General features: G+C 44.1%; 1 protein-coding gene across 1 annotated transcript in view; it reads right to left on the reverse strand.

Annotated features, from left to right (window-relative positions):
* Positions 1–1,366: 1,366 nt before the first annotated feature.
* Positions 1,367–27,290, reverse strand: part of LOC144124832 (uncharacterized) — an 87,115-nt gene continuing 61,191 nt past the window's right edge. The window contains exons 2-7 of the mRNA XM_077657738.1: positions 8,084–8,315; positions 6,207–6,278; positions 5,192–5,290; positions 2,034–2,126; positions 1,938–1,950; positions 1,367–1,445 (exon numbers count right to left, since the gene is read on the reverse strand). Of these exons, the coding sequence (XP_077513864.1) occupies positions 1,367–1,445; positions 1,938–1,950; positions 2,034–2,126; positions 5,192–5,290; positions 6,207–6,278; positions 8,084–8,315 (588 nt within the window). The remainder of the gene's footprint in view (positions 1,446–1,937; positions 1,951–2,033; positions 2,127–5,191; positions 5,291–6,206; positions 6,279–8,083; positions 8,316–27,290) is intronic.

The following is a 27,290-nucleotide window of genomic DNA, read 5'->3' on the forward strand; positions in this document are numbered from 1 at the left end:
GTGTTCTTGAGTACAGTCCCCGACCGACTTTTCGGACTCGAAAGGACCCGAGAAATGGTCCGAATAATCGAACAGTCCGAAATATCCGTGAAGTACAAAAACATCACTTTACAGAGATGAAATCGGCTTTAAAATGTCACTGATTTTACCCTGCGGAAAACTTCTCTTGCTGGCGACGGTTTGCGCCTGTATTTGCGCCAAAGTTGTGCTTTCACTGTACACGCTAGACAGCAAGGTCACCGCAATTAGTTGGAATACTTCCCACACTTCTTTGACGAGCCCGGCGGGACCATGTTATCCACAACACAAGTGTGCACCACACAGCTGGTCAAACACGCAAAGATAAGGCACTTTTCGTTAAAAGCGGCGGAACCACCGGACGCAATCATAAAACGGCAAACGAATGTAACTTCGTGATGACTGAGCGCCACTCAATCGACGCGGTCTGAGAAACCGAAGTGACGAAACGGCGAATGGCGAACGTGAGACCCGCCGCGGCGGCTCAGTAGTTGGGGCGCTCGACTACTGATCAGGTGTACCCGGGTTGGAACCCAACCACAGTGGCCGCGTTTCGATGGCGGCACAACGCAAAGGCGCCGAAAGTATGTCAAGCCAATACAACTGCAGCGCAAATCCACCTCAGTCCAAGATGGCGCCTTTTGCGCTGGCGAAAAGCCGATAAGAAGGCCGATTTTGTCCTGCAGGCGACTGAAATTAGTCCGAAAAATCGAACTTTCGAACTTTAGAAGTCCGAAATATCCATCGCGAATATGTATGGGCTTCTTTGGGGTGACTGATGGTGGGTGCCTCATCGAGATCTGAAATATCCTACAAGTCCGAATTATTGGAGTCCGAATTACCCGTCGGCTACTGTATTTTGTTAATAAAACCAAGGTGATCAGACGCTGACAGTCGTTTTAGGTTCCTTAGTGAAGATAAGGTACTAGTCTCACTAATAACTATTTCAGACATTGAGGTATTAGAATGATTTGTAGTAGCAGGGACTGAATAAACTTCTTCTCGAGTAAAGACTGAAGTGAATGCGTCGTCAAGAGCTTGTGCGCATTCAGCCACAGGAACACTGCCTCCTTCAGCATTGGTAAGGTATATCAGGATGATTCGAAGGGCTGATCGTCTGCCAGAACTTACGAGGGTTATTGTTTAACATTGATGGTAAATCGTGGGTGAAGAAATGGCAACGAGCAGATTTAAGCGCCGTATGATAATCTTTATCACACTTTTATCTTTATCGCACAGTGCTCAACTGAGCTTCCACTGTCACTCTTTCTAACACACCTTCATTCAGTGCACATGCTACATATGTGTCATGGCACACAACAATCAAATAGGCTCACCGTTTGCAAGACTACTGACAGCTGTAGCAGGGACAGCCGGCAAGTTTGATGCTGCTGTCTGCTGGCAGCTCATCGTGAGTGTGGCTCTGGCTGTTGGGTAAGGAAGAGGCATCAGAAGGGCACCTCCATTAACACAAAGCCACGGAGAGCTTGGCACTGAATAGTCACCTTAATTAAATGCCCCCAACTTCCTTACACACACAGCTGATTCCTACCTTTCTACTCTTACACACCGCTAACTGCAAGCAAGCCTGACATAACAACCGGGTGTTAATGGTCCAATGTTTAAGGGAATCACCCAAGGTGGCGTAGATTTGTAATAAGGTAGTAAGTAGCATCAACCCAAGCACAGCCATATGGCAAGAATGGAAAGCTATACAGCTTTTTTGAAACCTTGTAGCTGAAGAAAAAATTTATCCCTGGCCCCATGTTCAAACCTGGACCAGGAAGAATTTTTCTTCAACTACAAAGAGTCTGTGGAAGCCGTATAGCTCTGATTTGCAGCCATACGGCACTGTATGCTAATGAGCAAGTACAGTATGTTAAATCCGGTGCCAACCACTGTGCTTAGAAACTTCCAACCAGGCTTCCAGTGCTGCAAAAGCATCATACAGTGCACATATTAAACACAAGGGCTAAGCACAAGTGTGGCAGCATACGGCAGTTAAGTAGGCTCACCGTGTGCAGGTGTGTACCAAGCCATGGCTTCATTCATCACCAGGCTCGTCTCCACTGGCAGGTGGCAGCTCACTTTATTAGTGGCAGCGTCAACTAATTGAACAGAAACATACTTGCAGGGGGTGAGAGTAGCTCTTGCAAGGGCCTGTAGCCACGAAAGCTGCTCACGCCTTTGCAAGGCATGTGCTATGACCTTTTAATATATGTTCTTTGACAGGCCACTGTCAGACGTTGCCAAAAATCAAAAATCTTCAGAAGTGAGAATCATCTCTTTTTCTGCAACTACAGGGCTGCAGAGCCACTGCTTCAGCAGGCACGAAAAGGAAACCTCCCGAGCATGAGCAGAACACATCTGGCTATCAGACATATCCTTCGTGTGACAAGCAATAAAAGTGGTCACCGCCGCCACAGGCTCAATGAAAGATCATTTAGAGTCACCCTAAAGGGAAATAATAAGGCTAGACTAATCAATTTATGTCTTGCATACATCTGTTCTTGTAAAAATATGTACATCAAGCCTCACGTACATAACTTGAGTACATACCAGGTGTTACAGGCAAGACAGTAATTTTCAAAAATAGGCTCTTGGGGTTAAAAATATGGCTTTTGCGGCATCGTATTCCCTGTGTTGGAGGACACCAGAGAATTTTAACAAATCATTTTGTGTAGTAGGATGGTTAAATAATTTTTAATAATTAACTTTCAACTATTACAGTTAGACACTTAGTTGCAATTAGAGGTTTGTAGCCGGTCATTAGTAATAGCCACATCAGCTTTCAGAATTTCAAAAGTATGGTTGCGCTCGGTGCTCTGGCTCGACAAAATTTGGCTTCTTTGACTAGTTATGTGCACTGGAAAGGTTGCTTTGCCTGCATGCTTTCAAAAGCGCATGTATTTTTTAGCAATGTAGCCGGATTTTGTCGAGCCACTGCTTTGTGGGTAACCGAGTTTTTGAAAATCTAAAAGCTGCTATGGCTATTAGTAACCACCGGCTACAAATCTGTAATTATAACTATGCGCCTAACTCTCCTAACTCTAATAGTTAAAAAGTTCATTATTGAAATTTAGTTAACCAGCTTACTACTTAAAACAATTAACTTGTTTTCTGGTCCCCTCCAACAATGGTAATACTATGCTGCAAAATTCATATTTTTGATCCAAAAAGCCTTTTTTTGAATTACTTAGTCTTCCATGTAACACCTGTTATATGATCATGCACTCAGGTTCCTCCTGGATATAGCTGGTGAAGCCAAGTCAAAGGAGGTTTCCTTTCCGTGCTGCAGCCACGTACTTTCTCGACCTTCTGCAGATCAAGCACCGTTTCGGCACTGGATGGCATCTTGCGATCGTGACACTGTCTCCGCGTGAGGCAGCTGTCATCTGCAGTGCTTTTTGAAATCATACACGCATCAAAGTTTTATTTCCTGTCATGTTGCATAACCTTGTTTATTAGAAGATGAGCAACGGATTTATGTGAAACACTAATACGCAAGTCTGTACCTCAAGGAATACACGACCCAATCCAGCAGGCAATGATGCGCATTCAAGATTTCATCAAGGTACGGAAATTGAACTCTGCAGCAAGGCATGCACTCTTCAGACATAATATTAAAAATAAGACTTGCAGACTGTTTGGAGACATTGTGAATGCATCGACTTTGTGGTCAAGGCAGACGTGGCAACAAATTCGCGAAGTAGCACAGCACCAACTCCTAACACGCCTTGTCTACAGTCTCAGTATGCTATTTCTCCATTGACAGAATGCGCACATGCAATCATGCCAGCAACTGAGGGCAGTTTCAGGCTGCGCCAAACTCGACACCGTACTGGCTGTCACTTGAAGGCCACTGTCATACACAGCAACATCAGTGGCATGAGCTCTCGGAAGCATGCCTGCATGAAGCATGTCGTGCCTTACAAATTAAGCCACGACAACTACAGAATTCCCAAGTATAATAGAGAGAGACGGGCTAGTTGGTGACTATTAATAGAGTGCATCTTGAAACCGCGCAAAAAAAGACAAGGGACGAGGAAGAAACCAGCTATGGAACCCAGATGCTTTTATATTTAATCCCCAGTGTTCTCAACAAACATACACAGGCAATAGAAATTAAGAAATGTGTCTCCCAGAAATCTTTCAAACAAAATGCTAAAGCTTATCTCCTTAGTTGTCTGAATGATTAAAACGCTGCGCGTACAGAAAGTTTTTAGGTGCCTGTTGTTGTTATCTGTGAAATTTTTATATCACATTATTTCTTCTCTGTATTAATATGTCTTTGCAAAAGTGTGCACTTCGTTCTTTCCTTTGTAGAACAGTCCGTTCTGTATATATCAATATGTACGATGTCCGATACCTTTGCTGCATGCTAGCAACTGGGTGCATGGGCCCCGCCAGGGAGAGCATATCTGCCTTTTCCCCTGTATTCTAGACCTTGTCATCTGAATAAATGCATATCCACCCACCCACCCACCCACCCATCCATCCATCCATCCATCCATTCATCCATCCATCCATCTCGCGCTCAGTAGGGCTCAAAACGGTTTAATTTGGTTTATAGGTGTTTAACGCCCCAAAGCGACTAAGCTATGAGGGAAGCAATAGTGAAGGGTTCCGGAAAATTCGACCACCTGGAGTTCTTTAACGTGCACTTACATCCCACAGTACTCGGGCCTCTAGAACTTCACTTCCATCGAAATTCAACCGTCGCAGCCGAAATCGAACCCGCGTCTTTCGGGCCAGCAGAGTCGCAACATGCATTTGAGCAAGGAAACTTTCGCTAAAATCACCTCAGTTGGTGGTGGAGTCACGATGCATCTGCTCCAAAAGGGCATTCTTTTCTTTTTTCTTACCTTTGCAACAGAACTTCCAGCCTTCGGAAGCGGTATCTCCGGCTAGCCAGAGAGTTCTCATGAATTCCTGCACTCGAGACGACGTAATAAGTGCATTTCTGATTGACTTGCTATGTCATTTGAGGGGCCACTCAAATCGGGTAATATTTCATTAGCAATTCTCTCAGCAAAGCAGCAACCTTGACGTGCAAGAAAACATTGGTAATGTTCCCAAAAAGATAATAAATCAGGCTAGCATGTCTTATAAAGGATCATTCCGCCCATATGACACACACATGTGGCAACACACGGCAGTCGAGGAGGCTCACCGTGCGCAGGCGTGCCCAGGGCCACTGCTTGCTCAGGCACCATGCTCGTTTCGCTTGATCGGTGGAAGCTTGCAATGGCGGGGGCAGGGGCAGTGTCCACTGATTGACCAGAAACATTTATGTGGAGGGGTGAGAGTAGCTCTTGCAGGGGCCTGGAGCCACCAAAAGTGCACACCACCTTGCTAGTCACTTGGTATGACATAATCTTAATATTTCCTCTTTGACAAGCCATGGTTATAGTGGAAAATGTTACCAACCTCCCTTAGACATCAAGAGGTGAGAATGACCTCAATTTTTCGGCAAGTCTATAGGCTATAGGACCAAAACAAAGATCACTTAAGCATAAATACCAACAGTACACTTTTCGTTACATCTTGCAAATTTGTGAATAAATGGCCTCAACAGCCAAAAGAGCAAGGACTTCACCTACGCCTAAGCTGATGTTTGTACGTCATATCATGTTCTAATTCGTACTTGTAATACATGAAACATAAATAAAGGAAAACAACACAAAATGGACAGGACGGAGCACACAGCAAGATTACACTCCATTATACGCATATTTAGTTGTTCGTGCCATTTATGCTTAATGTCTTGAAAACATGAATTTGAATTGGATATGAAGGCCTCTGCTGCACAAGTGCATCCCTGCAAGTCATGACATTTTCACACAACTTAAAGTGCAGCTTTGCCCCATAATGACAAAGGTGTTCACAGGAAGCAAAACATTTTGACGAAATATAGGTTTGAACACTCTAGGCTCCTAGGATCTAAGAAGCAATAACGAAGAATTGCACACCATGCAGCAGCAGCGGTGACAACAAAATAAGCGATGCTACAACACTGCCTTTTTCTAACACAGAACAACTGACAAGTGCAATGCACGTTCTGTTGAGTAAGCTAAGCTTCAGAAGGCTAAGTTCAATAGACCAAGTTTACTTCAGACTTGTCTCAATGCGTGTTCAAGCAGATGGGTTAAAGGACTGCATACATTACTGAAAAGCAGTCGTCTTACCGAGTAATGCTTCGTTTCCCTGCGAATCTCGCAGCACATCAAAATTGGCCTCTTCAGCGACAGGTACCACTTCTGCTAACAGAAGAACAGAATTATTGCAGGGTTACCACTGCATACAATCAAGTAGCAAAAGGTGCAAATTAAGTTGCTTCTGCCACTGGTAAAGTGGTTCAAGCTTTTGTTCTTATTTCCACATCATTTGGGGGGCATCTGCTACATGCAGATGCAGAGCAAGCTAGTAGGCTCTCTGGAGGTGATGCTATTGTTTGTTGTTAAGAGTGGTAGTGCAGCTAGAGAAGTAAATCTGCAGACTGAACATGAAGTTGTTGCAGTCACTGTTCTTCATTTTAAAACCACAGTGGTATGTTCCATCTATATTGAACCACATATAACACTAACACTTGAGTATGTGGATGCACTTTTAAAACAACTACCAGAGCCATATCTTTTGGTTGGAGATTTTAATGCTCCTTCGTCCTTTTGGAGAATTGAACAAACTGACAGCAGAGGTCATATTTTAAAATATGTTATACAATGCAATAATGTCTGTCTACTGAATCCAAAAAGCCCACGTACTGCTCCCTATGTATTGGAAAAAATGACCCCTTAGATTTATCTTTTAGTTCACCATCAGTTTTTACAGATTTTAAATGGGATATCCTGGACAACGTTTATGCAAGTAGCCATTTGCCGGTAATTATCAGCATACCATCCTCACCTTTAATCATTCCAAGCAAACCTCACTGTTGCCAGCTACACTTATCCGACTGGTCCTTAGAAAACATAGCGCAAAAAGGATACGGACGACACAGAAGAGGACAGGACAGGCGCTATCCTGTCCTGTCCTCTTCTGTGTCGTCCGTGTCCTTTTTGCGCTATGTTTTCTAAGAACTGTTACCAACTAGTCCAAACCAAGCTACTGTTACATCCGACTGGTAACTCTTTCAAGAAAAGGCCAGCCTGGATAAAATATTTTTCGATAACCTTGGCGTCGACGAACTCAAAGTAATATTCACAACCTGTATCATAGCTGCTGCGCGCCTAGCAATTCCTCAGTCTTCGGTGGTGTAAGACAAAACCACAAGGTTTGGTATACACAAGGATGTAGAGAAGCAAAGAAGGAACAAAATAAAGCCTGAAGATTTTTTCAATACCCAACACAGGAAAACCTTATCAATTTTAAAAAGGCGAGAGCAAGATCACGGCACATACGTCACAATGCTGACAAAACTTCCTGGAAAAACTATACCATGTGTTAGAGGGAAGTCCAAGTAATTTTCAAAAATAGGCTTTTTGGGGTAAAACTATGGCTTTTCAGCATAGCTTACCAGTGTTGGCGGAGACCAGAAATCCAGCGAATTGTTTTAGGTAGTTAAGCTGATTAACAATTTATAATTATTACCTTTTTAACTACTAGAGTTAAGCACCTACTTGCAATCAGAGATTTGTAGCCGGTCGATCGTAATAGACATTACAATTTAGAAAACGCAATTTCCCTTGACGCTGTGGCTCGACAAAATTTGGCTTTTTTGACCATGTTTTCGAAAGCGCATGTATTTTGGCACGATGTAGCCAAGTTTTGTATTAGTTCTTTCCCTTAATGCAAACACACAAACCTTGCGTTTGGCGCATGATGGCCTTAGTTGCCTATGTTTCATTAAACCCAACACAACACAACATTTTGGTAGCATACACATTTTGTGCATACTGTGTTACCTTAAAAATTACACACTGGTTTGCAAGTAAAAAATATATAACAAAACAAACAAACCCCTTGAAAGGCATGCTAATGAGCTAATTTATAAAGCACAATCATGAAGATGTTTATGCAAACAACTGGCAAATGATGGTTCAAAAAACAACATAGTTTAACATACCAGCTCGGAATATTTTGATCAGCATCGCTTCCTGAAGCTGCCTGTTCAGTTTGACGACTGAGTCCATTTCCAGCTTCTGGCGCCGAAGTTTGTCCTCAAGAGATTTAACTTTGGCTTCCAGAAGCTGGACTTTGTCTTGCATGTGCTGGGCGTCCAGGGCAGATTTCGGGAAGAGGATCTCTTCCTCTACCGCTCGGTGGGCCAGACCAATGGCCTGCTTGTCTGCCTTTGCCTAAACCACAATCAGCCACATTTGATTTTTCACTCCATATAGAAAGAGAAAATCGCAGGTTGCAATGCATATTAGAATACCAAGAAGCATCACCTGAAATGTCCTTACGGAAGTCAAGCAGGTGCCTTTAGAGATCAACGTCCCTTTCATCTACAGAGCATATCTCGTGCAGGTTAACACATGAAGGAAAGAAAGCTTATGAAAGGCCTTCACTATCCGAGTTGTATGCTAAATAAATGCAAGAAGTCATGTGCTTTCACAAGGACTACTCGGAGCCTTTGGCCGATGGCACAGTGAATAGTAACGCTTGGTGCAGTGACCTGCTGCACTGTCTACTGTGCATGCTCAAGCATGCTGAGATAGCGGCCAAGTAAAGGGGGGAGCCTTTTCATCCGGTTGAAAAAAAATGCTACGTAACCGCCTCTCCTGAGTTCTGTCCTTCCTCTGCGGGTTAACGTGAATTTTTTGCCGAACTGTGTGAAACAGCTCTACCAAACATGCTAATGCAAAGCTACAAATGTCAGTTCATTTAATGCTGTCGAACGAAAGGAATACAAAATAATTTATGAGGTTTAAATTCCCAAAACATCTTGGGCTATGAGTAACGCTGTAGTGGAGAGTTACAGATAATTTCAACAACCTGGGGTTCTTTATCAAGCGCTGACATCGCATAGTGCATTGGCATCTAGCATTTCGATGCTCATCTCTTTCAGGGCCAGTCACCGAGCATCATCAACACTTAAGCCACCGAGACAGCTTGAAGAGAATAGAAAAGCAGACTGTTGCAGGCAACCCTTTGTTGTTGGGGGCCAAACAAGAATCTATCTAAAGCAACAAAGTGCATTCACTCAATTTTTGCTTGCAAGAATGCCGGCAATGTAGCACTTCTCATGCCTAATGTACACATAATGCGGTTACTACTTTCATTTCAAAGATTATCTGTACTGGCAGCAAATAACAGTTAACATCTATTTTCAACAAACAGCTGCAACCGTAACTATACCCTGTTTGGATACTAGGAATTGTTGATCGTTGGGGCTGCATGTTTGTTAAGAAAGCAGAGACTGGCACTCTCTGCTTTGCATGCTCATGCTTGTAAAAAATAGCTTGGTTGCCATAAAGATCTATCAGCGACTGTAATGTTCCACCCACCTAAACAATCTTGGAAATAAAAATAACCATGTAGTCACAAGCAAAACAAATTAAATCGAACTGCTCTTCAGGTACTGTCATTCGGCGCAAACATACCAAGACATTATCTCGGAAACAGCGGCCAACGGTTCGTGGAGTTGGCGTCAGTCTATGCTACTCTGTCGAGCGCTCGTGATAAATTTCATTTTCTCCGTTCCGCAGCACACCACCCAGCGCTCTTGTCTACAGCATCATAACTACGCGTACGCACGGTCGCAAAATGTACTCATAATTTCAAAGGCTGCGGCGCTTGGGCTAACAGGGAAGGCTTAGAGAGACAAACAGAGACGTTAATCGCAAATGACGATATTCCAACGAGCCCAATCCCAAGCACTTCTTAGCAAAATGTGCACATCTGATCAGTATCCAGCCCTTCAAACACAGCTGGTGCAAAGGAGTCGGAAGCAATTAAACATGCGATTTCGCAGATTCAACCACTGTCTACTGACAGCGACAACCAGCAGCCAACCTTTTTCGACGGCGCTTCGTTGTCCTGTCAGCGGGGCCGTTTACAGTGGCTCCTTCGTCACTCGTGCATCTCTTCTTCTGTTTCTAAAATTTTTGCACATCAGGACAATCACTACATTGTTACCATGCAAAAGGCCAGTGCCAAGATCCAAACTCCTTACCTGTCATGTATTAAAGGACGTGCTACGTCCACCGCTATGGACGAGGGTGGCGCTGGTGAACACTCTCAAGGTTAGCTTACAAGCAAGACATAAATATCCGCAAGAGCAGCAGATTGGACAGCCGTCGCCGTAGCTCAGTTGGTAAGAGCACCGGACGCGATATTCGGAGATCGTGGTTTCGGATCCCACCGGCGGCATGGTTGTTTTTTCTGCTGCTTTATAAGTAATTTTCTTTTAACACTGAATAATTGCCACTAAAATTATTTAAAAAAAAAACAGATTAGAAACATTCCCCTATGTGCCTTGGTTTCGTTGACCGTTGGTTTCCTTAATATGTTTTTCAAACGAGCCCCTCATTTCATATGCCTTTTCTGCTAATATATATATATATATATATATATATATATATATATATATATATATATATATATATATATATATATATATATATATATATATATATATATATATATATTTATGAAGGGGGCCAACAGTCACCGAAACCAAGGTGCATAGGGGAACGTTAATTTTTTTTTTATAATGTGTTATGCTTATGAGTGGGATAATAATACTTAGATAAATAAATTGCTTAAAGAAAATTACTTACAAAGCAGCAGAAAAAACAACCATGCCGCCGGTGGGATCCGAACCCACGACCTCCGAATATCGCGTCCGGTGCTCTTACCAACTGAGCTACGGCGACGGCTGTCCAATCTGCTGCTCTCGTGGGTATTTATGTTTACTTGGGTGTAAGCGAGCCTTGAGAGTGTTCACCAGCGCCACCCTCGACCATAGCGGCGGACGTAGCACGTCCTGTGATACCGCGAGCGTGACGTAGAACGTCATCTAACGGTGCGGGCGGAAACTGTGCGAGAGCCCTCTTATGCTACCTATGGCATCAAGACTGCCAGAACCGAGACCCTCGTTAAGCTATTAGCAGACAAGTTAAAGGAAATGAGGGGCCCGTTTGACAAATTTATGAAGGGGGCCAACAGTCACCGAAACCAAGCTGCATAGGGGAACGTTACTTTTTTTTTTTATAATGTGTTATGCTTATGAGTGGGATAATAATACTTAGATTAATAAATTGCTTAAAGAAAATTACTTACAAAGCAGCAGAAAAAACAACCATGCCGCCGGTGGGATCCGAACGCACGACCTCCGAATATCGCGTCCGGTGCTCTTACCAACTGAGCTACGGCGACGGCTGTCCAATCTGCTGCTCTCGTGGGTATTTATGTTTACTTGGGTGTAAGCGAGCCTTGAGAGTGTTCACCAGCGCCACCCTCGACCATAGCGGCGGACGTAGCACGTCCTGTGATACCGCGAGCGTGACGTAGAACGTCATCTAACGGTGCGGGCGGAAACTGTGCGAGAGCCCTCTTATGCTACCTATGGCATCAAGACTGCCAGAACCGAGACCCTCGTTAAGCTATTAGCAGACAAGTTAAAGGAAATGAGGGGCCCGTTTGACAAATTTATGAAGGGGGCCAACAGTCACCGAAACCAAGGTGCATAGGGGAACGTTAATTTTTTTTTTATAATGTGTTATGCTTATGAGTGGGATAATAATACTTAGATTAATAAATTGCTTAAAGAAAATTACTTACAAAGCAGCAGAAAAAACAACCATGCCGCCGGTGGGATCCGAACCCACGACCTCCGAATATCGCGTCCGGTGCTCTTACCAACTGAGCTACGGCGACGGCTGTCCAATCTGCTGCTCTCGTGGGTATTTATGTTTACTTGGGTGTAAGCGAGCCTTGAGAGTGTTCACCAGCGCCACCCTCGACCATAGCGGCGGACGTAGCACGTCCTGTGATACCTACCGCGAGCGTGACGTAGAACGTCATCTAACGGTGCGGGCGGAAACTGTGCGAGAGCCCTCTTATGCTACCTATGGCATCAAGACTGCCAGAACCGAGACCCTCGTTAAGCTATTAGCAGACAAGTTAAAGGAAATGAGGGGCCCGTTTGACAAATTTATGAAGGGGGCCAACAGTCACCGAAACCAAGGTGCATAGGGGAACGTTAATTTTTTTTTTTTTATAATGTGTTATGCTTATGAGTGGGATAATAATACTTAGATTAATAAATTGCTTAAAGAAAATTACTTACAAAGCAGCAGAAAAAACAACCATGCCGCCGGTGGGATCCGAACCCACGACCTCCGAATATCGCGTCCGGTGCTCTTACCAACTGAGCTACGGCGACGGCTGTCCAATCTGCTGCTCTCGTGGGTATTTATGTTTACTTGGGTGTAAGCGAGCCTTGAGAGTGTTCACCAGCGCCACCCTCGACCATAGCGGCGGACGTAGCACGTCCTGTGATACCGCGAGCGTGACGTAGAACGTCATCTAACGGTGCGGGCGGAAACTGTGCGAGAGCCCTCTTATGCTACCTATGGCATCAAGACTGCCAGAACCGAGACCCTCGTTAAGCTATTAGCAGACAAGTTAAAGGAAATGAGGGGCCCGTTTGACAAATTTATGAAGGGGGCCAACAGTCACCGAAACCAAGGTGCATAGGGGAACGTTAATTTTTTTTTTTATAATGTGTTATGCTTATGAGTGGGATAATAATACTTAGATTAATAAATTGCTTAAAGAAAATTACTTACAAAGCAGCAGAAAAAACAACCATGCCGCCGGTGGGATCCGAACCCACGACCTCCGAATATCGCGTCCGGTGCTCTTACCAACTGAGCTACGGCGACGGCTGTCCAATCTGCTGCTCTCGTGGGTATTTATGTTTACTTGGGTGTAAGCGAGCCTTGAGAGTGTTCACCAGCGCCACCCTCGACCATAGCGGCGGACGTAGCACGTCCTGTGATACCGCGAGCGTGACGTAGAACGTCATCTAACGGTGCGGGCGGAAACTGTGCGAGAGCCCTCTTATGCTACCTATGGCATCAAGACTGCCAGAACCGAGACCCTCGTTAAGCTATTAGCAGACAAGTTAAAGGAAATGAGGGGCCCGTTTGACAAATTTATGAAAAGGGGCCAACAGTCACCGAAACCAAGGTGCACAGGGGAACGTCAATTTTTTTTTTTTATAATGTGTTATGCTTATGAGTGGGATAATAATACTTAGATTAATAAATTGCTTAAAGAAAATTACTTACAAAGCAGCAGAAAAAACAACCATGCCGCCGGTGGGATCCGAACCCACGACCTCCGAATATCGCGTCCGGTGCTCTTACCAACTGAGCTACGGCGACGGCTGTCCAATCTGCTGCTCTCGTGGGTATTTATGTTTACTTGGGTGTAAGCGAGCCTTGAGAGTGTTCACCAGCGCCACCCTCGACCATAGCGGCGGACGTAGCACGTCCTGTGATACCTACCGCGAGCGTGACGTAGAACGTCATCTAACGGTGCGGGCGGAAACTGTGCGAGAGCCCTCTTATGCTACCTATGGCATCAAGACTGCCAGAACCGAGACCCTCGTTAAGCTATTAGCAGACAAGTTAAAGGAAATGAGGGGCCCGTTTGACAAATTTACGAAGGGGGCCAACAGTCACCGAAACCAAGGTGCATAGGGGAACGTTAATTTTTTTTTTTATAATGTGTTATGCTTATGAGTGGGATAATAATACTTAGATTAATAAATTGCTTAAAGAAAATTACTTACAAAGCAGCAGAAAAAACAACCATGCCGCCGGTGGGATCCGAACCCACGACCTCCGAATATCGCGTCCGGTGCTCTTACCAACTGAGCTACGGCGACGGCTGTCCAATCTGCTGCTCTCGTGGGTATTTATGTTTACTTGGGTGTAAGCGAGCCTTGAGAGTGTTCACCAGCGCCACCCTCGACCATAGCGGCGGACGTAGCACGTCCTGTGATACCTACCGCGAGCGTGACGTAGAACGTCATCTAACGGTGCGGGCGGAAACTGTGCGAGAGCCCTCTTATGCTACCTATGGCATCAAGACTGCCAGAACCGAGACCCTCGTTAAGCTATTAGCAGACAAGTTAAAGGAAATGAGGGGCCCGTTTGACAAATTTATGAAGGGGGCCAACAGTCACCGAAACCAAGGTGCATAGGGGAACGTTAATTTTTTTTTTATAATGTGTTATGCTTATGAGTGGGATAATAATACTTAGATTAATAAATTGCTTAAAGAAAATTACTTACAAAGCAGCAGAAAAAACAACCATGCCGCCGGTGGGATCCGAACCCACGACCTCCGAATATCGCGTCCGGTGCTCTTACCAACTGAGCTACGGCGACGGCTGTCCAATCTGCTGCTCTCGTGGGTATTTATGTTTACTTGGGTGTAAGCGAGCCTTGAGAGTGTTCACCAGCGCCACCCTCGACCATAGCGGCGGACGTAGCACGTCCTGTGATACCGCGAGCGTGACGCAGAACGTCATCTAACGGTGCGGGCGGAAACTGTGCGAGAGCCCTCTTATGCTACCTATGGCATCAAGACTGCCAGAACCGAGACCCTCGTTAAGCTATTAGCAGACAAGTTAAAGGAAATGAGGGGCCCGTTTGACAAATTTATGAAGGGGGCCAACAGTCACCGAAACCAAGGTGCATAGGGGAACGTTAATTTTTTTTTTTTATAATGTGTTATGCTTATGAGTGGGATAATAATACTTAGATTAATAAATTGCTTAAAGAAAATTACTTACAAAGCAGCAGAAAAAACAACCATGCCGCCGGTGGGATCCGAACCCACGACCTCCGAATATCGCGTCCGGTGCTCTTACCAACTGAGCTACGGCGACGGCTGTCCAATCTGCTGCTCTCGTGGGTATTTATGTTTACTTGGGTGTAAGCGAGCCTTGAGAGTGTTCACCAGCGCCACCCTCGACCATAGCGGCGGACGTAGCACGTCCTGTGATACCGCGAGCGTGACGTTCCCCTATGCACCTTGGTTTCGGTGACTGTTGGCCCCCTTCATAAATTTGTCAAACGGGCCCCTCATTTCCTTTAACTTGTCTGCTAATAGCTTAACGAGGGTCTCGGTTCTGGCAGTCTTGATGCCATAGGTAGCATAAGAGGGCTCTCGCACAGTTTCCGCCCGCACCGTTAGATGACGTTCTACGTCACGCTCGCGGTATCACAGGACGTGCTACGTCCGCCGCTATGGTCGAGGGTGGCGCTGGTGAACACTCTCAAGGCTCGCTTACACCCAAGTAAACATAAATACCCACGAGAGCAGCAGATTGGACAGCCGTCGCCGTAGCTCAGTTGGTAAGAGCACCGGACGCGATATTCGGAGGTCGTGGGTTCGGATCCCACCGGCGGCATGGTTGTTTTTTCTGCTGCTTTGTAAGTAATTTTCTTTAAGCAATTTATTAATCTAAGTATTATTATCCCACTCATAAGCATAACACATTATAAAAAAAAAAAAATTAACGTTCCCCTATGCACCTTGGTTTCGGTGACTGTTGGCCCCCTTCATAAATTTGTCAAACGGGCCCCTCATTTCCTTTAACTTGTCTGCTATATATATATATATATATATATATATATATATATATATATATATATATATATATATATATATATATATATATATATATATATATATATATTAAGCGTCAATCTGTTAGCTCACAGCAGTAATCCCTGCGCTACACCAGGCAACGTGGCAGCGTTCCCAGCGGGGCTGACTTACCCAAGGCATTGAGGTTTAGGCATAGTGAAGGGAAAGTGGATTTTAAGAGGTTAGAAGTAACCAAGCGAAGGTTATCTGATTGGTCGCTAAAAGCAAGACAGGAGTAAAATTTCACAAGACATGGCTAGGTGGCTTGAGCCACCGCCCGATTTAAAGGGTTCAGCCGTATCCATCCATCCATCCATCCGGTACCTAGCGCATGCATGTCTGAATTCTGGCCTTTCTTTTCTTTGGGTGTTTTCGCGCACGACATTGGTTTTATAGCTCTTCGAAGACTTGCGGACCTACGCCTTTTATCTGCGTCTGCGTTTTGCAAGTTTGTGCGCGCTGCTTTCCTGACTTGCAACGATTCCAGCATGACACCAAAAAAAAGGTACCGCCGCTATCTGGAGCCGGGAGAGCCTTGCAGGATTCCGAAGCAGACTGTGCACAATCAACGCATGAGGCAGGAGCAGCAGCATCATGAAGACGACGGAAGCACTGATTCGTCAGAAAATGAAAGAGAAAGCGCATCAAACGGTACCTCCAGTGGTCCTCATCACCCAGCTCACCTGACCTCATCAGCAAATGTCACCTCATCACCTCCACAGAATGACCGTGATAAGTACTTTGACTGCGACGAGAGCTCTGAACAAAGTGAGGCAGAGGCGGAAGACAGCGCTGGTCTCGAAAACGACGAGGTGAAAGACTAATTTGAGAGATGCTCCACGAAACATTTCCGAACCAAACATTAAGGAAGGAACAGGCATTGCTCCTTATTTTAACCTATATCGTGCATTCTGGGCGGTCGTGGACGCAAGTGGAGGGCCTGCTAATTCTGGTTAGCACACTCTGTGGCACTGAAGATTTGGCGCAGAACAAGTACATGTTTCGAAAACTGTGGAAAGACAGAATAGAGTCTGTGATTATGCATTTTTACTGTAGAACGTGTCTGGCTCACTTTGGCGTAAAAAATGCCAACGGAAGCCCTCAAGGTTTTACTTGCGCACCATGTGAGCGTTCCTTCAGCGTTCAAGAACTAGTAAGAAGAGGGAGCTTCTTCCTAATCTTCGACCTGAGGAGAGAGCTGTATGGCAGAATAATGCTTCATTCTGAACAAATCTACAGCAATTTCAAGGCACTTTCTTCGGCAGCCTATGGGATCTATGGTGACATCACGCATGGTCGTATGTACAGGAGCATCAGGCGCCAGCTGAAGATGAAGTGGTGCGACATCACAGTTTGTCTGAACACTGATGGGTCACCAGTTTTCAAGTCTAATAAGTCCAGTGTATGGCCCATTCAGCTTGTAATAAATGAGATGCCTTTCAACTTAAGATTTCAAGACGTCCTCATTGGAGCCTTATGGTTCGCCAAACGGCACCCACCAGCCCTGATTTTTATGAAAGCATTTGTTGACGCTTGAACAAAGTTGGAGTTATCACCTGGAAACACGCCGGGGAAACAATGGCATCAAAAGTGTATGCGACGTGCTGCTCTGTGGACTCGCCCGCAAGGGAAGCCTTGCTCAACATGAAGCAATTTAAGGGCTTTTTTGGATGCCCTTGGTGCCTTGAAGAAGGGACCATTATAGATGGTAAGTGTAAGGCACATAATTTTTCTTCATTAAGGTGGTGCACTGCTAATCAAGAAGCAGTGGTTAGTAAAACTGTGTTGTTCAATGAGTATCTCTTGAGTGAAAATATTGATTACAGTATCAGCCTGAGAAATAGCATCATCGAAGCTCTGTGTAACTACAAGTCAAGTGTACCTCTTATCCTAGTTCATATTATGAGGTTGATGGAAATTAAGACATCATGGAAAGGAGATAAGTAGTAAAGGTAGTAGTGTGTGAATGGAGCTAGCTGTAATGTTTGCTTCTGTCCAGTCGCACAGTACATAAGTTTCAAATGGTAATTGTCTTTGGGTATGAAAGTTCAAATCAGGATGTAGTCCAAGTTGAACCTCGTTATAACGAAGTCAAATTTTAAGCTAAAATTCATTATATCTGATACTCATCTTGAAAGTACAATTAAAAATTCCAGAACAAAAAGCCTGCCAGTAAACCTAAGCAAGGGGCGCCCAAGATGGAAAGCACAAAATTACAAAAATGCACAATTTTTGAATTTAAATTATGGTATAGACATGTGAAACCTAACCTTTCATTTCATGCTGGAGAGCAGAAATGAGCACGCAACTAGGGATTCTCGTCATGCGCACAAACATATTTATTTAAAAAGTGGCGTGATTTTTGTTTAGCTGCACTTCACGGTATTTGACAAGATAAACTTCTCGATGAAGTCAACAGAGTGCAGCGCGGTGTGTGAATGCACGGGCGATTCAAACATGATTCTTCCTGTGGGCAATATAGACGATATCAATTTTATACTCCTTGAAGTTTTTTTCAGCTGCTTTGAGTCTTGTGAATGCAAAAAAACTACTTCGTTATGAACGATTGAGCATCAAGATTTGAATTTTTCTTTCCGTTATAGAGACAGAATTCCCATAGAAAAAATGCGTGGGTCAACCAAACCGAATTTTTTTCCCTTTTTTCCGACAATTCGCTATATCTGTGTTCTTTCTAATGAGGTTTGACTGTATCTATTATCACGCTACTTGTTCATCTGATATTTTTTTCATTTCCACATAGTCATGCACACACCTGTCTAGAGCGCTGAAATGGCGCACCATGGATTATAATCTAGTATTTCAAACGACCTACGGCTCGCACCAGGCCATATCATGAATAATGTTTAAATTATGTTGCTTTTGAAAGCTGTATCAGGTGTGCCAGCCAGTCGTCATTATCGTATATGCTCTGAATGAAAGCGTGACGCCTGCGCTCAAGACATGTGTATGGATAACTGCGCAGTTTTTACTTTCCAAGGAAGAACGTATATGTTGTCTTTGTTTTAGTTTCGTGGATCATCGTGTCTTTTGTGCATGTGTAGTGGCTACTCATTGTCATGTGACCAGAGCCTATAAATACCTGAAAATGAAGGCCTTAGCTTTTAATAGGGCATTGATGCACTCTTTATGACAAATTTTGGATCTATGATGCTGCATAGTTTTTGCCAGCTGATTCAACACAAGAGTACCCATAGTTTTTGGCAGAAGCCTAATCTCAATTCTGTTTTCTCAGGGGTCCTTCGCTCTGTTCCGGGCCGAACAACAGTGCCAGAACGCACACACACGGGCGTGCTCTAGGGCATGCGTCAAGCTCACCTGCGCAAGGAGCCAGTGCACGGAATGAAGAGGCCATCGCCTCTTATTCAGTTGCAAGGCTTCAATCTTGTGCGGTGCATGCCGCCGGATGTCATGCACTGTGTCCTTGAAGGCGTCACAAAACAGCTGCTGGACCTGTGGCTCTCTGCAACTGGAGAAGCCTACTATATTGGACGGTGCATCAGGGACCTTGACAGCCGTATTCGAAAAATGAAGCCCCCAAGTTCATTTTCTCGGCTCCCACGACTTGTCTCTGAACGAGCTCACTGGAAGGCCACTGAATTGCTTTATTGGCTGTTGTATTTTTCACTGCCCTTTTTGAGAGATGTACTGCCATCTACATATCTCAATCACTTTAGTATGCTCTGCCAGGGAGTGTTCCTCCTCCTTCAAGTTTCTGTAAGTGATGATGATTTGCAGGAAGCCGATGATCTCTTGTCGTCCTTTGTGAGCAGAATGTATACACTATATGGGGCCTACGCTGCAACATTTAATGTGCATCAACTGGTCCATCTTTCAAAAAGCGTTGAGATGCAGGGCCCACTTTGGGGCATATACTCGTTCCCTTTTGAGAATGGCAACGGCCAGCTTGTTAAGCATGTAAAAGCAGCAGAGAGAGTTCCACTTCAGGTTGCAGAACGCTATATCATGAGGAACTGGTTAAGGACAGCAAAAAATATGTCAGCCTGCCCACTATTCTAGAGAGCAAGCTTAACAAGATAATGAAGATAATAATTCTTGTCCGAGTGTATTATGTTTTAAGCAGTGCTGTATTTTAAAATGTATCTTTTTTTGTATGTGTATGTGTGTGTTTAGGGTATTTTTGCCTTTCTACAATGGTTTTTATTTTGTTTGTTTGTTTGTTTGTTTTTGCTTCCGTGTGCATGGGTTTATTGTATTTTCTGTATAGACCGCATCATTTGCCTAATTTATTATGTACTAGATGTTTGTTCTTATTTATGATGTTTCCCCCCTACAATAATGCCCCAATGAGGGCGCTGTAGGTACTGTGTATAAATAAATAAAATAAATAAATATAAAACGCGCACCGCTTTGTGAAGTCGAGAGTCTGTATTCTTGGAGCTCCACTGCTGTCTGCGCGACTAGACAGTACAGTGGAATAACTTTTTATTAGAAAGTACGGGCAGATACCAGGCATGACCCATTATTCACGCTTTCAGCTTAAGAATTTAACCATTACTACCACTTCATACACCCGGGCCAGGAAGACTTTTTCTTCCTGTGTGAGAATGAGCGATGATATCTACTGCCTTGTGACTGATATATGCTCAGTATTACTGGATACAAGGAAGATAGTGTTAGTTTGTCAAGAGCTAATGACATCTGACAGCAACTTCAGAGGAGTGACTTACATGCACAAGTGCTACTGCCCTCCACAAGGGAGAAATCTGCGCCTTTATTCAAGTGATGATGTTTCCGCCCAGTGTGTTTTAATTGATGGTGTTGATGTTAGCTTCGTATCTGATGTACCAAACAATTACAGAATATAATAATCGCATCACAGTGTTTACTCCAGAACTGAGCTCAAAGGAAAGCTGTCAATTCTGATGTGGTCTCAGATGCTTTGAGAAGTTAGCATTTTCCAATCATTCCACCTCAGAAATGCCAAGGACTAGGCCACAGGGGAAGCTTCCGTTGTATCATCGGTGGGTATCCAGCAGCACTGGATACCAAACCCCCACGCCTCTCACTTGCGTGGCGGATGCTCAAAACACTTGGCCACCACTGTAGTAGTGGCTTAGAGCAAGCTTTTGCTGTGTACTTTTGTACTTTAGATTAGTCCCTAGTTCAGTTGATTTTGCTGTTTTTGCTTTCTGTTGTGGCAACTTTAAGAAGTTTTTTTTACTGAAAATTGCTGTTCTTGTTTGAAACACATGAAAACTGTTCCATATGCTTCATGGATAAGCGTGTTCAGTGTTCTTGAATTGCAAGTCTTCTTAGCTGCACTGGCATTTTGTACTTTTGTCTTTACCCCTGCCGCTCTCGATATCATATGTGATGCAAAGGTTGAAAGAAACTTTAGTCAGTTGTTATGGCATGTTGTGTGAATGTAAAACCTTTGTCCGTAAAGTTTCGAGATTTGAAAGAAACTTTAGTCAGTTGTTATGGCATGTTGTGTGCATGTAAAACCTTTGTCCGTAAAGTTTCGAGATTGATTTATTTTCTTCTCTAGAAATGATTCCCCAAAACAAGTGTTGCTGTGTATGTTTAGCGCAATCTTTTGGGGCTAACCTGAGCTATTTATGTTAATTGCTGTGGCAGCCGCTATATTGCAATGCATGGAGAAAAATACGTTGTCCCTAGTCGTCTGCACATTCTATACTGTGAGTGAATGCGGATAGATGGACATCCTCCTAGAAAACCATGTAAACATAAAATTCTGTGCGAAGCTTGGCGCGACAGCTACATAGACATATGAGCTCCTTCGTGACGCTTACGGCAACGAGACAGTATCGCAGGCGCGAGTTTTCAAGTGGCACAAGAGGTTTGTTTCGGGGAGAATGTCGGTGGAAGACGACACAAGGCAGGGGCGCCCTTCAACCTCCCGGAATGAAAACAACGTGGCATGGATCAGGGAAATTCTACCGCAAGACCGCACCATTACAGTCTTCATGCTATCTGATGCTCTCGACATTAGTAAGACAACATGCCACCAAATTTTGCCTGAGAACTTGGGGAAACAAAAGCTGAATGCCATACTTGTGCCGCACTCCCTCACACAGGACCAGAAGGACACACGGGCATCAGTGAGCGCTGATTTGCTTTCCGAGGCAGAGAAGGATGCTACATTCGCCGACAGCTTTACTGCTGAAGACGAAACATGGTGCTTTCAAAGCGATCTTCAAACAAAGAGACAGAGCGCCGAATGATAGTCCACAAGCTCTCCAGAGTCGGGAAAGGTGCGGCGTCAAAAAACTAAAACAAAGACGATGCTGATAGTTTTTTTCGATGCCAGCTAGAGGTGTCATACACCACGAGTTCGTCCGACAAGAGCAGACGGTGATTCGGGAGTTTTATATCTACATGCTCCAACACATGCGTGATGCACTGCGACGCCGTCACCCTGACTTATGGGCATCTGGATAATAGAGCCTTCCCTACGATCACGCAACGCCGTTCACTGCTCTCAGCTTGACAAAACTTCTCGCCAAGCACAGCATTACTCTACTTCCCCATCTGCCATACTCGCCTTACCTCTCCCCATGTGATTTTTTCCTGTTTCCTCATGTGAAGAGAGCACTAAAAGGTCGCTGGATGGAGAGCGTGCAGGCCATTCAAGACGCCATGACGAAGGAGCTGACAGTCCTGCCATAAGAAGCGTTTTCCAACTGTTTCCGAGACCTCAAAAAGCGTTGGAATCTGTGTATTGACTCCAATGGAGAATACTTCGAAAGGGTGCTGCACAAATGATTCCAATGTTAAACGAATATTTTTTAATGGACTCAGTCCCGGAACTTTATGTACAAAGGTCGTAGTTGGTGCTCATACATTCTTGGAATGGACATTTATGTGTATACCATGTCTTAAATAAGTATGGCTCAGCTTCATCATAAACGTCTTAGAAGAACCACCTGGTCCATCTTTCAAAAAGCGTTGAGATGCAGGGCCCACTTTGGGGCCATCCACGTTCCCTTTTGAGAATGGCAACCACCAGCTTGTTGAGCATGTAAAAGCAGCACAGGTAGTTCCACTCCAGGTTTCAGAACGCTATGTCATGAGGAACTGGTTAAGGACCGCAAACAATTATGTCTGCCTGCCCACTTTTCTAGAGAGCAAGCTTAACAAGATAATGAACGCACACCGCTTTGTGAAGTCGAGAGTCTGTATTCTTGGAGCTCCACTGCTGTCTGCGCGACTAGACAGTACAGTGGAAGAACTTTTCATTCGAAAGTACGGGCAGGTACCAGGCATGACCCATTATTCACGCTTTCAGCTTAATAATTTAACCAATACTACCACTTCATACACCCGGGCCAGGAAGACTTTTTCTTCCTTTGTGAAAATGAACGATGATATATACTGCCTTGTGACTGATATATGCTCAGTATTACTGGATACAAGGAAGATAGTGTTAGTTTGTCAAGATCTAATGACATCTGACAGCAACTTCAGAGGAGTGATTTACATGCACAAGTGCTACTGCCCTCCACAAGAGAGAAATCAGCGCCTTTACTCAAGTGATGTTTCCGCCCAGTGTGTTTTTGTTGATGTTGTTTATGTTAGCTTCGTGTCTGATGTGCCAAACAATTACAGAATAGATTAATCGCATCACAGTGTTTACTCCAGAACTGAGCTCAAAGGAAAGCTGTCAATTTTGATGTGGTCTCAGATGCTTTGAGAAGTTAGCATTTTCCAAGCATTCCACCTCAGAAATGCCGAGGACTAGGCCATAAGGAAAGCTTCCGTTGTATCATCGGTGGGTATCCAGCAGCACTGGATACCAAATCCCCACGCCTCTCACTTGCGTGGCGGATGCTCAAATCACTTGGCCACCGCTGTGCTGTGGCCTAAAGCAAGCTTTTGCTGTGTACCTTTGTACTTAGTACCTAGATTAGTCCCTAGTTCAGTTGATTTTGCTGTTTTTGCTTTCTGTTGCGGCAACTTTATGAATTTTTTTACTGAAAATTGCTGTTCTTGTTTGAAACACTTGAAAACTGTTCCATATGCTTCATGGCTAAGTGTGTTCCGTGTTCTTGAATTGCAAGTTTTCTTAGCTGCACTGCGATTTTGTACTTTTCACTTTTGTCTTTAGCCCTGCAGCTCTTGATATCATATGGGATGCAAAGGGTGAAACAAACTCTAGTCAGTTGTGGCATGTTTTGTGCATGTAGTTGGTACTCGCAGTCTTGTAATGGACATTGATGTGTGTACCATGTCTGTTAAGTAAGTATGGCTCAGCTTCATCATAAATGTCTTGGAAGCACTTCTATGGTGTAGTGCTTTTGAAACCCAGAGGTTATGATGTTTGGTTGCTGCACGGGCAAAAAGGTTCACGAACTTAATGCGTGTTACTTACCCTTGCTCTTCAGCTCTTTTTGCTGCCACCCGCTGTGTGTATTTATACCTTTTGTAAATACATGTATTTCCTTATTGGAATGTTTAAAATCGTTGAGCATGTTGAACATTGCATAGCTGTTAGTACTGTACAGTGTGGTAAGAAGCTGTTCTCATTACTTTGGCATTCTCTGCAAGTTTCAATTTATGCCATTTAGAAATATCTCTTTGTTTCTATGACTCAACTGAAATGAACTTGAGCACCCAATCAGCTGCATATTGTATGCACCATTTTGTATTTCTCCTCGCTTGCACAAAAATTACATTCCGTTGCTTGAAATGATGCCGATATCAAGCATGGGCCTACTGTATTCTTTACACGGCCTTTTTTGCCCAGTGTGCTGTGCTGTCCTAGTCCATATACCTGTGACACGAAGTAATTGAGGCCCTCTTCTTTTGCGGGGACCTTACCTGCTTTATAATTTTGTCCTATGTTCAAAATACGCTGTTCGATGTTGTGCTCTTTCTTATCATTTCCTTTTTTTATGGTTTATCATTTCATTGTAGCATACCTTCATGCATTAGCTGCTGCAATATTTATGCATGATAAGTCTGTATTCAAACACGCACAAGCGCACGAAAACACAAAGATACGAAGAAGGAGACTGAGACACCACGAGCGCTTACTTTCAACTGAAAACTTTATTGACAGAAACACACATTATATCGGCCTTGCTGCATGATGTCATCTGACCGCGCTACCTACCTCAATTGGCCACACTCAGAAAATTAATTTCTTTGGCTGTCAGTGCAACAGATGGTGCGCACACGCATGACACACCCGCTTTCCCAATCAGATCTGCTTCTAATATTTCTCTTACATCCTGGCATTTATGCTTGGCTAATATGTTGCACGTGCTGAAGAACGGTGTACATGGCTTTTTGTTCTTTTCAGCGCAGTCATAGCAACGTACAGACAGATTTCCGTCAGTGATGTCAGAGTGGTACTCTCTGCTCCTGAAAGCTGATGAAAATGACTAATCTGTTCCAAAAGCCTAAAGAGCCATGCACTATCAAACACTGTGATCCTTTTGTGGCATGTGCTTCAGGTGTGGTCTACGAAATTCCCCTTTCGTGTGGCTCTAGGTACATAGGTCAAAATGGCCGATGCCTATATGAAAGACTACTTGAGCACAGGAAGAAAGTAGGCAATCACAGGGATGGAAATCTGTCTGTAAATTGCTGTGACTACGCTGAAAAGAACAGAAAGTCATGTAAACTGTTCTTCAGCGCATGCAAGATAGTAGCCAAGCATAAATGCCAGGATGTAAGAGAAATAATAGAAGCAGATCTGATTAGGAAAGCGGGTGTGTCATGCGTCAGCGCACCATCTGTTGCACTGACAGCCAAAGAAATTAATTTTCTGAGTGTGGCCAATTGAGGTAGGTAGCGCGGTCAGATCACGTCATGCAGCAAGGTCAATATAATGTGTTAACAAGAATAAAAGCGCAACAACGCGACACAAAGAAGGAGGAAACCGACAGGACAGGCGCTAACTTGCAACACTTTACTGTCTTCATAAACCGCCGCGTATATATCAACCACAGGGGGGGGGTAAAGACAGATAGGGGGAACACAGTTGAAAGCACGTGCGTAGAAAACTCGAATATGGCACAACAAGAACAGGTGATTCCGCAGATACTATGCCATATCTAAAAACTGACATTCTTTTTTATACATCACGATCGACGGGGTGCTAACACATGCACTCCCACTCTTACATATTCTGCGCGCTTCTATCAATTCGCGTGCGATCGTGTCTTTACCTTTGCAGATTACACTTGTTTCCAGAAGTTTTGCTCCACATGCCTTCTTTCTTCCTTCTTCTTTCCAGCAATCCTTACAGTGAATCGGTAGATTTGACCCGGTCCCATTCTTTAATGACAGACTGTGTTCTCTCAAACGGTCATTAATACATCGCCCCGTTTGGCCGATGTAAGTTTTACCACACGTCAGTGGGATGCTATACACAACTCCAACCGCACAATCTACAAAAGGGTTAGCATGTTTCGTTTGGAAAACTTTATTCTTGTCCTTATCCGGGTTAGTCATTCGGCACAATGCGGCGAGTTTCCTGGGAGCAGAAAAAATCACTGGCACCTTGTACTTGGAAGCAACATGCTTAAGATTATGTGCAACGTTATGCGAATACGGGATCACAACTGGTCTAATTTTTTTTTCTGAGGTTCCACTCTCGTCTCTTTTTTCTTTCCGTACTTTCTTCACCTTTTTTAGTAAAGCTTCGCTGACTGAGCTCAAGACCGAAGGTGGAAAGCCCGCCTGTTTTAGCTTCTGAATCTGGGCGTAAAAGCTTTCCTGCGCTTTGTGGCAACACGACTTCTTTAGAGAGGATTCCAGGCACATCATGGCGACGGCGCGCTTTACCGTTTTCGAATGCGTAGAGCTGTACGGCAACAGTTCCTTGCGGGCACGGGGGCAATACTTCCAGCATGCGCTTTCGTCAGTAATGGTGATGTCAATATCTAAAAACTGCAAGCTATTTCCCTTCGGGAGCTCATAGGTAAAATCTAAGCATCCAGCGTGATTTTTAAAATCAGCTAAAATTTCTTCCACAACCCGCTGGTAGGACAAAGATGATTGTTTCCTTAATACAATTAAAAAGTCGTCAACGTACCTAAAACTCTTCAAAACACTGCCGTCAACAAAAGCACCTGCCAAGGCTTTGTCAGTACCCGCAAGAAAAATGTTGCACAGTATAGGTGCCACATACGAACCAATACATATTCCGTTCTTCTGCAAATAGACCCGCTCCTGGAACGAGACAGTCGTGGAACCCAAGTAAAATTCTAAAAGTGTCAGGAAGTTATCTACTGAAATGCCCGCGGAATTTTGGAAGGCAATTGGGCCATTTTCTTCAATGCAGAGCGAAACAGCCGCCAGCAACTCTGGTTGTGGAACGGAGTAAAAAAGATCAACAACGTCAACTGAAAAGATATATCCGACAAACTCGTTGTTACTCAAAAATTCACTAATATCAAGGCTGTTCCTTACAAAGAACGGATCATCTACTACCAAGGTTTTGAGCTGTTTCAAAAGATAGCGGCTAACCTGGTTCTGCCAGGTGGCTCTTTCACTGACTATGCACCTAAAAGGGACAAGTTCTTTATGGGTTTTGGCAGTAAAAAATACATCCAAATTATTACTCTTGCAGTCACGAACACCGTTTGCGAGCTTAATCAAACAAATTATTACTCTTGCAGTCACGAACACCGTTTGCGAGCTTA

This window comes from Amblyomma americanum, chromosome 1 (genome assembly GCF_052857255.1).
Source record: "Amblyomma americanum isolate KBUSLIRL-KWMA chromosome 1, ASM5285725v1, whole genome shotgun sequence".
Classification (NCBI taxonomy): Eukaryota; Metazoa; Arthropoda; class Arachnida; order Ixodida; family Ixodidae; genus Amblyomma; species Amblyomma americanum.